Source organism: Phyllobates terribilis, unplaced genomic scaffold (genome assembly GCF_046119375.1).
Source record: "Phyllobates terribilis strain yellow unplaced genomic scaffold, ASM4611937v1 Scaffold_2__4_contigs__length_985480577, whole genome shotgun sequence".
Classification (NCBI taxonomy): Eukaryota; Metazoa; Chordata; class Amphibia; order Anura; family Dendrobatidae; genus Phyllobates; species Phyllobates terribilis.
In genome coordinates this window covers 967,207,602-967,222,944 of record NW_027362762.1, presented here as the reverse complement: position 1 = coordinate 967,222,944, position 15,343 = coordinate 967,207,602, and the positions used below count along the sequence as shown (strand labels likewise).

The 15,343-nt window shown below is 50.0% G+C and overlaps 1 protein-coding gene across 1 annotated transcript in view; it reads right to left on the bottom strand.

Annotated features, from left to right (window-relative positions):
- Positions 1-15,343, bottom strand: part of LOC141248466 (cilia- and flagella-associated protein 44-like) — a 205,439-nt gene that overhangs the window by 38,002 nt on the left and 152,094 nt on the right. Inside the window, exons 8-11 of the mRNA XM_073669363.1 lie at positions 14,388-14,518; positions 3,836-3,952; positions 2,343-2,544; positions 2,094-2,254 (exon numbers count right to left, since the gene is read on the bottom strand). Coding sequence (XP_073525464.1) covers positions 2,094-2,254; positions 2,343-2,544; positions 3,836-3,952; positions 14,388-14,518 — 611 coding nt within the window. The remainder of the gene's footprint in view (positions 1-2,093; positions 2,255-2,342; positions 2,545-3,835; positions 3,953-14,387; positions 14,519-15,343) is intronic.

Sequence of the window (15,343 nt, the reverse complement as noted above, 5' to 3'; positions counted from 1 at the left end):
TTAATGTCTATGGATGTAGATGATGACAGAGAAGCCCCCGGAGGTGGATGTGGGGGGCACATACTTTCCTCCATATTAATGTCTATGGATGTAGATGAGGACAGAGAAGCCCCTGGAGGTGGATGTGGGGGGCACATACTTTTCTCCATATTAATGTTTATGGATATAGATGAGGACAGAGAAGCCCCTGGAGGTGGATGTGGGGGGCACATACTTTCCTCCATATTAATGTCTATGGATGTAGATGAGGATAGAGAAGCCCCTGGAGGTGGATGTGGGGGGCACATACTTTTCTCCATATTAATGTCTATGGATATAGAAGAGGACAGAGAAGCCCCCGGAGGTGGATGTGGGGGGCACATACTTTTCTCCATATTAATGTCTATGGATATAGAAGAGGACAGAGAATCCCCTGGAGGTGGATGTGGGGGGCACATACTTTTCTCCATATTAATGTCTATGGATGTAGATGAGGACAGAGAAGCCCCTGGAGGTGGATGTGGGGGGCACATACTTTCCTCCATATTAATGTCTATGGATGTAGATGAGGACAGAGAAGCCCCTGGAGGTGGATGTGGGGGGCACATACTTTTCTCCATATTAATGTCTATGGATATAGAAGAGGACAGAGAATCCCCTGGAGGTGGATGTGGGGGGCACATACTTTTCTCCATATTAATGTCTATGGATGTAGATGAGGACAGAGAAGCCCCTGGAGGTGGATGTGGGGGGCACATACTTTCCTCCATATTAATGTCTATGGATGTAGATGAGGACAGAGAAGCCCCTGGAGATGGATGTGGGGGGCACATACTTTCCTCCATATTAATGTCTATGGATGTAGATGAGGACAGAGAAGCCCCCGGAGGTGGATGTGGGGGGCACATACTTTCCTCCATATTAATGTCTATGGATGTAGGTGAGGACAGAGAAGCCCCTGGAGGTAGATGTGGGGGGCACATACTTTTCTCCATATTAATGTCTATGGATGTAGGTGAGGACAGAGAAGCCCCTGGAGGTGGATGTGGGGGGCACATACTTTTCTCCATATTAATGTCTATGGATGTAGGCGAGGATAGAGAAGCCCTGGAGGTGGATGTGGGGGGCACATACTTTTCTCCATATTAATGTCTATGGATGTAGGCGAGGATAGAGAAGCCCTGGAGGTGAATGTGGGGGGCACATACTTTTCTCCATATTAATGTCTATGGATGTAGATGAGGACAGAGAAGCCCCCGGAGGTGGATGTGGGGGGCACATACTTTTCTCCATATTAATGTCTATGGATGTAGATGAGGACAGAGAAGCCCCCGGAGGTGGATGTGGGGGGCACATACTTTCCTCCATATTAATGTCTATGGATGTAGGCGAGGATAGAGAAGCCCTGGAGGTGGATGTGGGGGGCACATACTTTCCTCCATATTAATGTCTATGGATGTAGATGAGGACAGAGAAGCCCCTGGAGGTGAATGTAGGGGGCACATACTTTTCTCCATATTAATGTCTATGGATGTAGATGAGGACAGAGAAGCCCCCGGAGGTGGATGTGGGGGGCACATACTTTCCTCCATATTAATGTCTATGGATGTAGGTGAGGACAGAGAAGCCCCTGGAGGTAGATGTGGGGGGCACATACTTTTCTCCATATTAATGTCTATGGATGTAGGTGAGGACAGAGAAGCCCCTGGAGGTGGATGTGGGGAGCACATACTTTTCTCCATATTAATGTCTATGGATGTAGGCGAGGATAGAGAAGCCCTGGAGGTGGATGTGGGGGGCACATACTTTTCTCCATATAATTGATATATACACACAATACTGCCACTGTTCAATCTAAATAGACTATGGATACTGACATGGATGCTCATTTGCTTCCACACTGCAGCCTCTCAGTAGTGCAGCCTCTCAGTAGTGCAGCCTCTCAGTAGTGCAGCCTCTCAGTAGTGCAGCCTCAGGCTTTTGGCCTGTAACTTTGAGAAACATTCAGCATAGAAATAAATGATTTTCTCATCCGCACTAAGCCTGGATGGATTGGTCTACAATCTGGTGTCTCGGGTGGTGCACGTCTGGTGAGTGGCGTCGCCCGTCTTCACCTTCCAGAGAGCGATCTCACGGTCCATCTCCTCCTGCCTCTGCGCTGACTTCATCTTCAGCTCCTCTAGGCCGGTGTTCACAGACAGGGTCTGCAGAGCCTCCAGGTCCACCAGACGGCCGAACTTCATCATCATTTGCTGGCGGCACGTCTCCTCCAGACCTGGATACAGTATATATAAGTGTGATGGTTCAGCGGTTGGTCCCCCGGTCACCCGGGTCCCCCATGTGGCGGAGGCCTGGTCACTCACTCTGTATCTTGGTCTCCATCTCCTTCTTCTCTCGGATCAGCTGCTTGTGCTGCTCCTTGGCCTTTTTGTACAGTTCTCGCTGCTCCACCTTCTCCATCTGGAGTTCCCGGATCCGGAGCTGCAGAGCCTCCAGGTAATGGTTGGTGAAGACCAGGCCCTGTGACAAGTCACTGGGAATCTCTCCATTTATGATGTAATCGACCTGCAGAAGGTAAAGCGCAGGTTATCCCGAGCATCACTAGATAGGAGGAGAACGGGCAGCAAAGTGTGCTCCTGACTGTCAAATAATACAGAATAATAATATAGTGTAATCTTCAGCAGGTACATGAAGTGTAATCTCCACCAGGTACCTGTAGTCTAATCTCCAGTAGGTATGTGTAGTATAATCTCCAGCAGGTACGTGAAGTGTAATCTCCGGCAGGTACATGTAGTCTAATCTCCGGCAGATACGTGTAGTGTAATCTCCAGCAGGTACATGTAGTCTAATCTCCAGCAGGTACGTGAAGTGTATTCTCCAGCAGGTACATGTAGTCTAATCTCCAGCAGGTACGTGAAGTGTATTCTCCAGCAGATACGTGTAGTGTAATCTCCAGCAGGTACATGTAGTCTAATCTCCAGCAGGTACGTGAAGTGTATTCTCCGGCAGATACGTGTAGTGTAATCTCCAGCAGGTACATGTAGTCTAATCTCCAGCAGGTACGTGAAGTGTATTCTCCAGCAGGTACATGTAGTGTAATCTCCAGTAGGTATGTGTAGTATAATCTCCAGCAGGTACGTGAAGTGTTATCTCCGGCAGGTACGTGTAAATGTAATCTCCGGCACGTACATGTAGTATAATCTCCAGCAGGTACGTGAAGTGTAATCTCTGGCAGGTACATGTAGTCTAATCTCCGGCAGATACGTGTAGTGTAATCTCCAGCAGGTACATGTAGTCTAATCTCCAGCAGGTACGTGAAGTGTAATCTCCAGCAGGTACGTGTAGTGTAATCTCCAGTAGGTATGTGTAGTATAATCTCCAGCAGGTACGTGAAGTGTAATCTCCGGCAGGTAAATGTAAATGTAATCTCCGGCACGTACGTGTAGTGTAATCTCCAGCAGGTACGTGAAGTGTAATCTCCGGCAGGTACGTGTAGCGTAATCTCCGGCAGGTACGTGTAGTGTAATCCAGCAGGTACATGTAGTGTAGTTTCCAGTAGGGATGTGTAGTGTAATTCCCAGCAGGTACGTGAAATGTAATAACCAGAAGGTATGTGTAGTGTAGTCTCCAGCAGGTACATGTAGTGTAGTGTCCGGTAGGGATGTGTAGTGTAATCCCCAGCTTGTACGTGTAGTGTAATCTCCAGCAGGTACGTGTAGTGTAATCTCCAGCAGGTACATGAAGTGTAGTGTCCAGTAGGGATGTGTAGTGTAATCTCCAACAGGTACATGTAGTGTAATCTCTAGAAGGTACATGAAGTATAGTGTCCAGTAGGGATGTGTAGTTCCGTCCGTACCTGGTGAAGCTTTAGCGGGACCACCACATACAGCTCGTTGAGCTTCTGCTGCTTCTCGCGCTGTAACACTTCTAGCTCGCCCTCCGCCGTCTTCAGGGTCACTTCCACTATTTTAATCTGACAGCAGAAATAACCAGATGTAAATTCCATCACATGTACACGACGTTCCCATGGTATTTATGTCTGCTTCCCCTAATCACCTTCTTTCCCAAATTTAGGTTCAGCCTACTCCCCAGAAGTCACCTTCTTCTCCTACACTAGGCTCAGACTACTTCCAAGGCTTCACCTCATTCTCCTACTTAGGCTCAGTTTACTTCCCGGGAGTCACCTTCTCCCCTCACAGTAGGCTTAGTCTACTTTCTGGTAGTCACCTTCTCCCCTCACATTAGGCTCAGTCTACTTCCCGGGAGTCACCGTTTCCCCTCATATTAGGCTCAGTCTACTTCCCGGGAGTCACCTTCTCCCCTCATATTAGGCTCAGTCTACTTCCCAGGAGTCACCTTCTCCCCTCATATTAGGCTCAGTTTACTTGCCGGGAGTCACCTTCTTCCCTCACATTAGGCTCAGTCTACTTCCCAGGAGTCACCTTCTCCCCTCATATTAGGTTCAGTCTACTTCCCGGGAGTCACCTTTTCCCCTCATATTAGGCTCAGTCTACTTCCCGGGAGTCATCTTCTCCCCTCATATTAGGCTCAATCTACTTCCCGGCAGTCACCTTCTCCCCTCATATTAGGCTCAGTCTACTTCCCGGGAGTCACCTTCTCCCCTCACATTAGGTTCAGTCTACTTCCCGAGTGTCACCTTCTCCCCTCACATTAGGCTCAGTCTACTTCTCGAGAGTCACCTTCTCCCCACACAGTAGGCTCAGTCTATATCCCGGGAGTCACCTTCTTCCTCCACATTAGGCTCAGTCTATATCCCGGGAGTCACCTTCTCCCCTCACAGTAGGCTCAGTCTACTTGCCGGGAGTCACCTTCTCCCCTCACATTAGGCTCAGTCTACTTCCCGGGAGTGACCTTCTCCCCTCATATTAGGCTCAGTCTACTTTCCGAGAGTCACCTTCTCCCTTCACATTAGGCTCAGTCTACTTCCCGGGAGTCACCTTCTCCCCCCACATTAGGCTCAGTCTACTTGCCGGGAGTCATCTTCCAACCCCCCCCACATTAGGCTCAGTCTACTTCCCGGGAGTCATCTCCCCCACCCCACATTAGGCTCAGTCTACTTCCCGGGAGTCACCTTCTCCCCTCACAGTAGGCTTAGTCTACTTTCCGGGAGTCACCTTCTCCCCTCACAGTAGGCTCAGTCTACTTGCCGGGAGTCACCTTCTCCCCTCACAGTAGGCTCAGTCTACTTCCCGGGAGTCACCTTCTCCCCTCATATTAGGCTCAGTCTACAGTACAGACCAAAAGTTTGGACACACCTTCTCATTTAAAGATTTTTCTGTATTTTCATGACTATGAAAATTGTACATTCACACTGAAGGCATCAAAACTATGAATTAACACATGTGGAATTATATACTTAACAAAAAAGTGTGAAACAACTGAAAATATGTCTTATATTCTAGGTTCTTCACAGTAGCCACCTTTTGCTTTGATGACTGCTTTGCACACTCTTGGCATTCTCTTGATGAGCTTCAAGAGGTAGTCACCGGAAATGGTCTTCACTTCACAGGTGTGCCCTGTCAGGTTTAATAAGTGGGATTTCTTGCCTTATAAATGTGGTTGGGACCATCAGTTGTGTTGTACAGAAGTCAGGTGGATACACAGCTGATAGTCCTACTGAATAGACTGTTAGAATTTGTATTATGGCAAGAAAAAAGCAGCTAAGTAAAGAAAAACGAGTGCCCATCATTACTTTAAGAAATGAAGGTCAGTCAGTCCGAAAAATTGGGAAACTTTGAAAGTGTCCCCAAGTGCAGTTGCAAAAACCATCAAGCGCTACAAAGAAACTGGCTCACATGAGGACCGCCCTAGGAAAGGAAGACCAAGAGTCACCTCTGCTTCTGAGGATAAGTTTATCCGAGTCACCAGCCTCAGAAATCGCAGGTTAACAGCAGCTCAGATTAGAGACCATGTCAATGCCACACAGAGTTCTAGCAGCAGACACATCTCTACAACAACTGTTAAGAGGAGACTTTGTGCAGCAGGCCTTCATGGTAAAATAGCTGCTAGTAAACCACTGCTAAGGACAGGCAACAAGCAGAAGAGACTTGTTTGGGCTAAAGAACACAAGGAATGGACATTAGACCAGTGGAAATCTGTGCTTTGGTCTGATGAGTCCAAATTTTAGATCTTTGGTTCCAACCACCGTGTCTTTGTGCGACGCAGAAAAGGTGAACGGATGGACTCTACATGCCTGGTTCCCACCATGAAGCATGGAGGAGGAGGTGTGATGGTGTGGGGGGGCTTTGCTGGTGACACTGTTGGGGATTTATTCAAAATTGAAGGCATACTGAACCAGCATGGCTACCACAGCATCTTGCAGCGGCATGCTATTCCATCCGGTTTGCGTTTAGTTGGACCATCATTTATTTTTCAACAGGATAATGACCCCAAACACACCTCCAGGCTGTGTAAGGGCTATTTGACCAAGAAGGAGAGTGATGGGGTGCTACGCCTGATGACCTGGCCTCCACAGTCACCAGACCTGAACCCAATCGAGATGGTTTGGGGTGAGCTGGACCACAGAGTGAAGGCAAAAGGGCCACCAAGTGCTAAGCATCTCTGGGAACTCCTTCAAGATTGTTGGAAGACCATTTCCGGTGACTACCTCTTGAAGCTCATCAAGAGAATGCCAAGAGTGTGCAAAGCAGTCATCAAAGCAAAAGCTGGCTACTTTGAAGAACCTAGAATATAAGACATATTTTCAGTTGTTTCACACTTTTTTGTTAAGTATATAATTCCACATGTGGTAATTCATAGTTTTGATGCCTTCAGTGTGAATGTACAATTTTCATAGTCATGAAAATACAGAAAAATCTTTAAATGAGAAGGTGTGTCCAAACTTTTGGTCTGTACTGTACTTCCCGAGTGTTACCTTCTCCCCTCACATTAGGCTCAGTCTACTTCCCAGGAGTCACCTTCTCCCCTGATATTAGGCTCAGTCTACTTCCCGGGAGTCACCTTCTCCCCTGATATTAGGCTCAGTCTACTTCCCGGGAGTCACCTTCTCCCCTGATACTAGGCTCAGTCTACTTCCCGGGAGTCACCTTTTCACCTCATATTAGGCTCAGTCTACTTCCCGGGAGTCATCTTCTCCCCTCATATTAGGCTCAGTCTACTTCCCGGCAGTCACCTTCTCCCCTCATATTAGGCTCAGTCTACTTCCCGGGAGTCACCTTCTCCCCTCACATTAGGTTCAGTCTACTTCCCGAGTGTCACCTTCTCCCCTCACATTAGGCTCAGTCTACTTCCCGAGAGTCACCTTCTCCCCACACAGTAGGCTCAGTCTATATCCCGGGAGTCACCTTCTTCCCCCACATTAGGCTCAGTCTATATCTCGGGAGTCACCTTCTCCTCTCACAGTAGGCTCAGTCTACTTGCCGGGAGTCACCTTCTCCCCTCACATTAGGCTCAGTCTACTTCCCGGGAGTCACCTTCTCCCCCCACATTAGGCTCAGTCTACTTGCCGGGAGTCATCTTCCAACCCCCCCCCCCCACATTAGGCTCAGTCTACTTTCCGGGAGTCACCTTCTCCCCTCACAGTAGGCTCAGTCTACTTTCCGGGAGTCACCTTCTCCCTTCACAGTAGGCTCAGTCTACTTGCCGGGAGTCACCTTCTCCCCCCACATTAGGCTCAGTCTACTTGCCGGGAGTCATCCCCCACCCCCACACCACATTAGGCTCAGTCTACTTCCCGGGAGTCACCTTCTCCCCTCATATTAGGCTCAGTGTAACATACCTGGCGGCGTCCTTGCATAGTGGTCCATCTCCCACTGTGCAAGAGCGCGCACTTGATCTCCTGTCCAGAATGTCTCTCTGGCTTCCCTCCATGCTGTCTGTTTGTGTCTGTTTCTGCTGCTTAAGGGCGGCGCCCGATCACTTCCTGCTTTTTGTACCTGCTGTGGGTCACACCCCTTGTGCGTCCTCAGCCTATTGCTGTCTGTCACCTGGTATATAGCTCAGCTGCTCCCATCTATTCCTGCCTGAGCATAGTGTTTCATTCAGTGTGTGCTTGCACTCTGAGGGTGCCAGGTCCCGTTCTGTGTTCTCTTGTCTGCCTATCCTGGAGGCTGTATTTCCAGGCCTGTCTGAACACGCTCCTAGCCTGTTCCTCCTGCCTTCTAGGGGCCGATTACCTAGACCCGCTCCTGTATCTTGTCTGACCTGTCTGAACACGCTCCTAGCTTGTTCCTCCCGCCTTCTAGGGGCCGATTACCTAGACCCGCTCCTGTATCTTGTCTGTCCTGTCTGAACACGCTCCTTGCCTGTTCATCCTGCCTCTCTGGGGGCCGTATTCCCAGACCCGCTCCTGTATCCCGCTGCAGTGTCGGTCTCCTCCGTACACTCAGTTCCAGTCTGAACTCTCTCCTATCCTTTACCTGTTTTGCCTCTATGTCCGTTCCCTTCCTTTTTCTGCAGAGTCTGAACTCGTACCTAACTCCTGCTTGTTGTCTCTGTACTCCCGTTTGTGAGTTTGTGGTCCACTCGCTACTTCTCTGCAAGTACTCTGTGAGTATCTGGCTCTGCCTTTCCCTTCCTGTCTGTTCCGTGTGAACAGAGCCCTGTCCCCCCTGCTCAGCCTTGCCAGCTCTGACTCCTTTGCTCACCGCTCCGGCGGTTCTAGCCTGCTCTTACTCCTTTGCTCACAGCTCCGGCGGTTCTAGCCTGCTCTGACTCCTTTGCTCACCGCTCCGGCGGTTCTAGCCTGCTCTGACTCCTTTGCTCACCGCTCCGGCGGTTCTAGCCTGCTCTGACTCCTTTGCTCACCGCTCCGGCGGTTCTAGCCTGCTCTGACTCCTTTGCTCGCTGCTCCGGCAGCCTTGCTCCGCTCTGACCCTTTTGCTCACTGCTCCGGCAGTCTCGCTCCACTCTTATCCTTTTGCTCACTGCTCCGGCAGTCTTGCTCCACTCTTGCTCACCGCTCCAGGCGGTCTCGTCCTGCTTTACTCTTGCTCACTGCTCCGGCAGTCTCGCTCAGCTCTGATCCTTTGCTCACCGCTCCTGGCGGCCTTGTCCTGCTCTACTCTTGCTCACCGCTCCAGGTGGCCTTGTCCTGCCCTGTTCTCGCTCACCTCTCTGGGCGGCCTCACTCTGCTGTGTTTGTCCGCCACATCTGTGGTTCTGTTCCTGAGTCCCAGTGTGTACTGGGTCCTATCCCGCCAGTGTCCCTACCTGCTAGTGCCTCCCTGTCTGCACTCTAGCTGTGCTTGCCTGTACCCCTCTGCCTGTATTGTTCCTGAGTCCCAGTGTGTACTGGCTCCTATCCCGCCTGTGTTCCTACCTGCTAGTGCCTCCCTGTCTGCACTCTAGCTGTGCTTGCCTGTACCCCCCGGCCTGCATACCCGCCTGCCTGCATACCAGTCGTGCCTGCCTATACCCACCAGTCTGTGCGCCAGCCTAACCAGCCTGTTCCTGTATTCCCCTGTGTGGGTCAACAGCCGTGTCCGGGGTCTGTCCTGGAGTAGCACCTGGTCCCTCTGCTCGGTTCCTCCTTGGTGCACTGGCGTCGTATGCCGTCGTGCGACCCTGGTCGGATCGGGTGAATACCTAGTTACGCCCCTCCAGGCATTCACTCTCCGGCACGGTCCAGTGGAATCACACGCACACGCCGCTCAGCCCGGGCGTGTGCATTACACTCAGTCTACAGTACAGACCAAAAGTTTGGACACACCTTCTCATTTAAAGATTTTTCTGCATTTTCATGACTATGAAAATTGTACATTCACACTGAAGGCATCAAAACTATGAATTACCACATGTGGAATTATATACTTAACAAAAAAGTGTGAAACAACTGAAAATATGTCTTATATTCTAGGTTCTTCAAAGTAGCCTTTTGCTTTGATGACTGCTTTGCACACTCTTGGCATTCTCTTGATGTGCTTCAAGAGGTAGTCACCGGAAATGGTTTTCACTTCACAGGTGTGCCCTGTCAGGTTTAATAAGTGGGATTTCTTGCCTTATAAATGGTGTTGGGACCATCAGTTGTGTTGTGCAGAAGTCTGGTGGATACACAGCTGATAGTCCTACTGAATAGACTGTTAGAATTTGTATTATGGCAAGAAAAAAGCAGCTAAGTAAAGAAAAACGAGTGGCCATCATTACTTTAAGAAATGAAGGTCAGCAGTCCGAAAAATTGGGAAACTTTGAAAGTGTCCCCAAGTGCAGTTGCAAAAACCATCAAGCGCTACAAAGAAACTGGCTCACATGAGGACCGCCCCAGGAAAGGAAGGCCAAGAGTCACCTCTGCTTCTGAGGATAAGTTTATCCGAGTCACCAGCCACAGAAATCGCAGGTTAACAGCAGCTCAGATTAGAGACCAGGTCAATGCCACACAGAGTTCTAGCAGCAGACACATCTCTACAACAACTGTTAAGAGGAGACTTTGTGCAGCACGCCTTCATGGTAAAATAGCTGCTAGGAAACCACTGCTAAGGACAGGCAACAAGCAGAAGAGACTTGTTTGGGCTAAAGAACACAAGGAATGGACATTAGACCAGTGGAAATCTGTGCTTTGGTCTGATGAGTCCAAATTTGAGATCTTTGGTTCCAACCACCGTGTCTTTGTGAGACGCAGGAAAGGTGAACGGATGGACTCTACATGCCTGGTTCCCACCGTGAAGCATGGAGGAGGAGGTGTGATGGTGTGGGGGGGCTTTGCTGGTGACACTGTTGGGGATTTATTCAAAATTTAAGGCATACTGAACCAGCATGGCTACCACAGCATCTTGCAGCGGCATGCTATTCCATCCGGTTTGCGTTTAGTTGGACCATCATTTATTTCTCAACAGGACAATGACCTCAAACACACCTCCAGGCTGTGTAAGGGCTATTTGACCAAGAAGGAGAGTGATGGGGGGGCTACGCCAGATGACCTGGCCTCCACAGTCACCAGACCTGAACCCAATCGAGATGGTTTGGGGTGAGCTGGACCGCAGAGTGAAGGCAAAAGGGCCTACAAGTGCTAAGCATCTCTGGGAACTCCTTCAAGATTGTTGGAAGACCATTTCCGGTGACTACCTCTTGAAGCTCATCAAGAGAATGCCAAGAGTGTGCAAAGCAGTCATCAAAGCAAAAGGTGGCTACTGTGAAGAACCTAGAATATAAGACATATTTTCAGTTGTTTCACACTTTTTTGTTAAGTATATAATTCCACATGTGGTAATTCATAGTTTTGATGCCTTCAGTGTGAATGTACAATTATCATAGTCATGAAAATACAGAAAAATCTTTAAATGAGAAGGTGTGTCCAAACTTTTGGTCTGTACTGTACTTCCCGAGTGTTACCTTCTCCCCTTATATTAGGCTCAGTCTACTTACCGGGAGTCACCTTCTCCCCTCATATTAGGCTCAGTCTACTTCCCGGGAGTCACCTTCTCCCCTCATATTAGGCTCAGTCTACTTCCCGGCAGTCACCTTCTCCCCTCATATTAGGCTCAGTCTACTTTCCGGGAGTCACCTTCTCCCCTCACATTAGGTTCAGTCTACTTCCCGAGTGTCACCTTCTCCCCTCACATTAGGCTCAGTCTACTTCCCGAGAGTCACCTTCTCCCCACACAGTAGGCTCAGTCTATATCCCAGGAGTCACCTTCTTCCCCCACATTAGGCTCAGTCTATATCCCGGGAGTCACCTTCTCCTCTCACAGTAGGCTCAGTCTACTTACCGGGAGTCACCTTCTCCCCTCATATTAGGCTCAGTCTACTTCCCGGGAGTCACCTTCTCCCCTCATATTAGGCTCAGTCTACTTCCCGGGAGTCACCTTCTCCCCTGATATTAGGCTCAGTCTACTTCCTGGGAGTCACCTTCTCCCCTCATATTAGGCTCAGTCTACTTCCCGGGAGTCACCTTCTCCCCTCATATTAGGCTCAGTCTACTTCCCGGCAGTCACCTTCTCCCCTCATATTAGCCTCAGTCTACTTTCCGGGAGTCACCTTCTCCCCTCACATTAGGTTCAGTCTACTTCCCGAGTGTCACCTTCTCCCCTCACATTAGGCTCAGTCTACTTCCCGAGAGTCACCTTCTCCCCACACAGTAGGCTCAGTCTATATCCCAGGAGTCACCTTCTTCCCCCACATTAGGCTCAGTCTATATCCCGGGAGTCACCTTCTCCTCTCACAGTAGGCTCAGTCTACTTACCGGGAGTCACCTTCTCCCCTCATATTAGGCTCAGTCTACTTCCCGGGAGTCACCTTCTCCCCTCATATTAGGCTCAGTCTACTTCCCGAGAGTCACCTTCTCCCCCCACATTAGGCTCAGTCTACTTGCCGGGAGTCATCTCCCCCACCCCACATTAGGCTCAGTCTACTTCCCGGGAGTCACCTTCTCCCTTCACATTAGGCTCAGTCTACTTCCCGGGAGTCACCTTCTCCCCTCACAGTAGGCTCAGTCTACTTCCCGGGAGTCACCTTCTCCCCTCACAGTAGGCTCAGTCTACTTCCCGGGAGTCACCTTCTCCCCTCACATTAGGCTCAGTCTACTTCCCGGGAGTCACCTTCTCCCCTCACATTAGGCTCAGTCTCCTTCTCGGGAGTCACCTTCTCCCCTCACATTAGGCTCAATCTATTTCCTGGGAGTCACCTTCTGCCCTCACATTAGGCTCAGTCTACTTCCCGGGAGTCACCTTCTCCCCTCACTTTAGGCTCCGTATATTTCCTGGGAGTCACCTTCTTCCCTTACATTAGGCTCAGTCTACTTCCCGGGAGTCACCTTCTCCCCTCATATTAGGCTCAGTCTACTTCCCGGGAGTCACCTTCTCCCCTCATATTAGGCTCAGTCTACTTCCCGGGAGTCACCTTCTCCCCTCATATTAGGCTCAGTCTACTTCCCGGGGGTCACCTTCTCCCCTCACATTAGGCTCCGTATATTTCCTAGGAGTCAGCTTCTCTCCTCACATTAGGCTCTGTATATTTCCTGGGAGTCACCTTCTCCCCTCACATTAGGATCAGTCTACTTCCCGGGAGTCACCTTCTCCCCTCATATTAGGCTCAGTCTACTTCCCGGGGGTCACCTTCTCCCCTCACATTAGGCTCTGTATATTTCCTGGGAGTCACCTTCTCCCCTCACATTAGGCTCAGTCTACTTCCCGGGAGTCACCTTCTCCCCTCACATTAGGCTCAGTCTACTTCCCGGGAGTCACCTTCTCCCCTCACATTAGGATCAGTCTACTTCCCGGGAGTCACCTTCTCCCCCCACAGTAGGCTCAGTCTACTTGCCAGGAGTCATCTCCCCCCCCCCCCCCACATTAGGCTCAGTCTACTTCCCGGGAGTCACCTTCTCCCTTCACATTAGGCTCAGTTTACTTCCCGGGAGTCACCTTCTCCCCCCACATTAGGCTCAGTCTACTTCCCGGGAGTCACCTTCTGCCCTCATATTAGGCTCAGTCTACTTTCCGGGAGTCACCTTCTCCCCTCACATTAGGCTCAGTCTACTTCCCGGGAGTCACCTTCTCCCCTCACATTAGGCTCAGTCTACTTCCCGGGAGTCACCTTCTGCCCTCACATTAGGCTCAGTCTACTTCCCGGGAGTCACCTTCTGCCCCCACATTAGGCTCAGTCTACTTCCCGGGAGTCACCTTCTCCCCTCACATTAGGCTCAGTCTACTTCCCGGGAGTCACCTTCTCCCCTCACATTAGGCTCAGTCTACTTCCCGGGAGTCACCTTCTCCCCTCACATTAGGCTCAGTCTACTTCCCGGGAGTCACCTTCTGCCCTCACATTAGGCTCAGTCTACTTCCCGGGAGTCACCTTCTGCCCCCACATTAGGCTCAGTCTACTTCCCGGGAGTCACCTTCTCCCCTCACATTAGGCTCAGTCTACTTCCCGGGAGTCACCTTCTCCCCTCACTTTAGGCTCCGTATATTTCCTGGGAGTCACCTTCTTCCCTTACATTAGGCTCAGTCTACTTCCCGGGAGTCACCTTCTCCCCTCATATTAGGCTCAGTCTACTTCCCGGGAGTCACCTTCTCCCCTCATATTAGGCTCAGTCTACTTCCCGGGAGTCACCTTCTCCCCTCATATTAGGCTCAGTCTACTTCCCGGGGGTCACCTTCTCCCCTCACATTAGGCTCCGTATATTTCCTAGGAGTCAGCTTCTCTCCTCACATTAGGCTCTGTATATTTCCTGGGAGTCACCTTCTCCCCTCACATTAGGATCAGTCTACTTCCCGGGAGTCACCTTCTCCCCTCATATTAGGCTCAGTCTACTTCCCGGGGGTCACCTTCTCCCCTCACATTAGGCTCTGTATATTTCCTGGGAGTCACCTTCTCCCCTCACATTAGGCTCAGTCTACTTCCCGGGAGTCACCTTCTCCCCTTACATTAGGCTCAGTCTACTTGCCGGGAGTCACCTTCTCCCCTCACATTAGGCTCAGTCTACTTCCCGGAGTCACCTTCTTGGCCAAGGCATCACATTCCTTCTTCAGATTGTCCGTCACCTTCTTCTCCTCCAGCAGTGCCTCCTCTAAATCCAGTCTCTTCTCTCTCAGTTGTAGGACGCTGTCAAACAATTCGGGATCACAGTCTGAAGAAGACACAATCTTAAAGTATGTTAGACAGAACTCCTCACTTGGGAAGACTTAAAGGGATGGTCCAGTTTTCTTTACATGTAGTTTAAAGGAATCGGCTGTTTTCTGATGATATAACTAATATCTCTCTGATGTTTACCGGCATAAGAAACCCTAATGCCCTCCGGCCCATGACTGGGGTGTAAATGGTGACTGCCTTAGTGTTAAAGATGGCGGCCGTCCCTTATCCTTGCCCACCTCCCCGGCTGAAGGTGCTCAGTGCTGGCGCAGATACAGGAGATCCTGTTGCCTCCATCTGCAAATTCAGCACCGGGGCGGCTGGCCATACGGTCATGTGACTAATAGGATCTCAAAATAGATCAGAAAGTCAATGGCCTCCAAATTAGCAGCAATAAAATCGCCATCTCGCCCCGGAAAAATCCCACTCGGATACAACTCTCAACTGAAAAATAGAAAAGTCACGGCTTTTACTTTTCAAGTATTAAAACAAACAAAAAAAAAACTGCTTTCAATAAAACCGCACTGACCCGGGGTGCTCCTGTAAGAAGAAAGGGGGAAAGGGCAGGGCTGTATGTGGCAGTGCACCCCAGTATACAGCGCTTAGAAATCCCATCAGAAAGTGGACGACCCCTTTAATCCCTGTAAAACTTAAAGGTCTGCAGCTTTCCTCATTCTCAGGATCTCAGCTTGCTGTCAGTGAAAGGTAACATTCTTATTTAGAGGCACAGGCTTAAAACCAGCACATGCCTAAGGCATCTCACACATGAGGTTTTGTTACAATGTACCAGTGTGGACAATCCTCTGTGAGATAACTGCTCAGG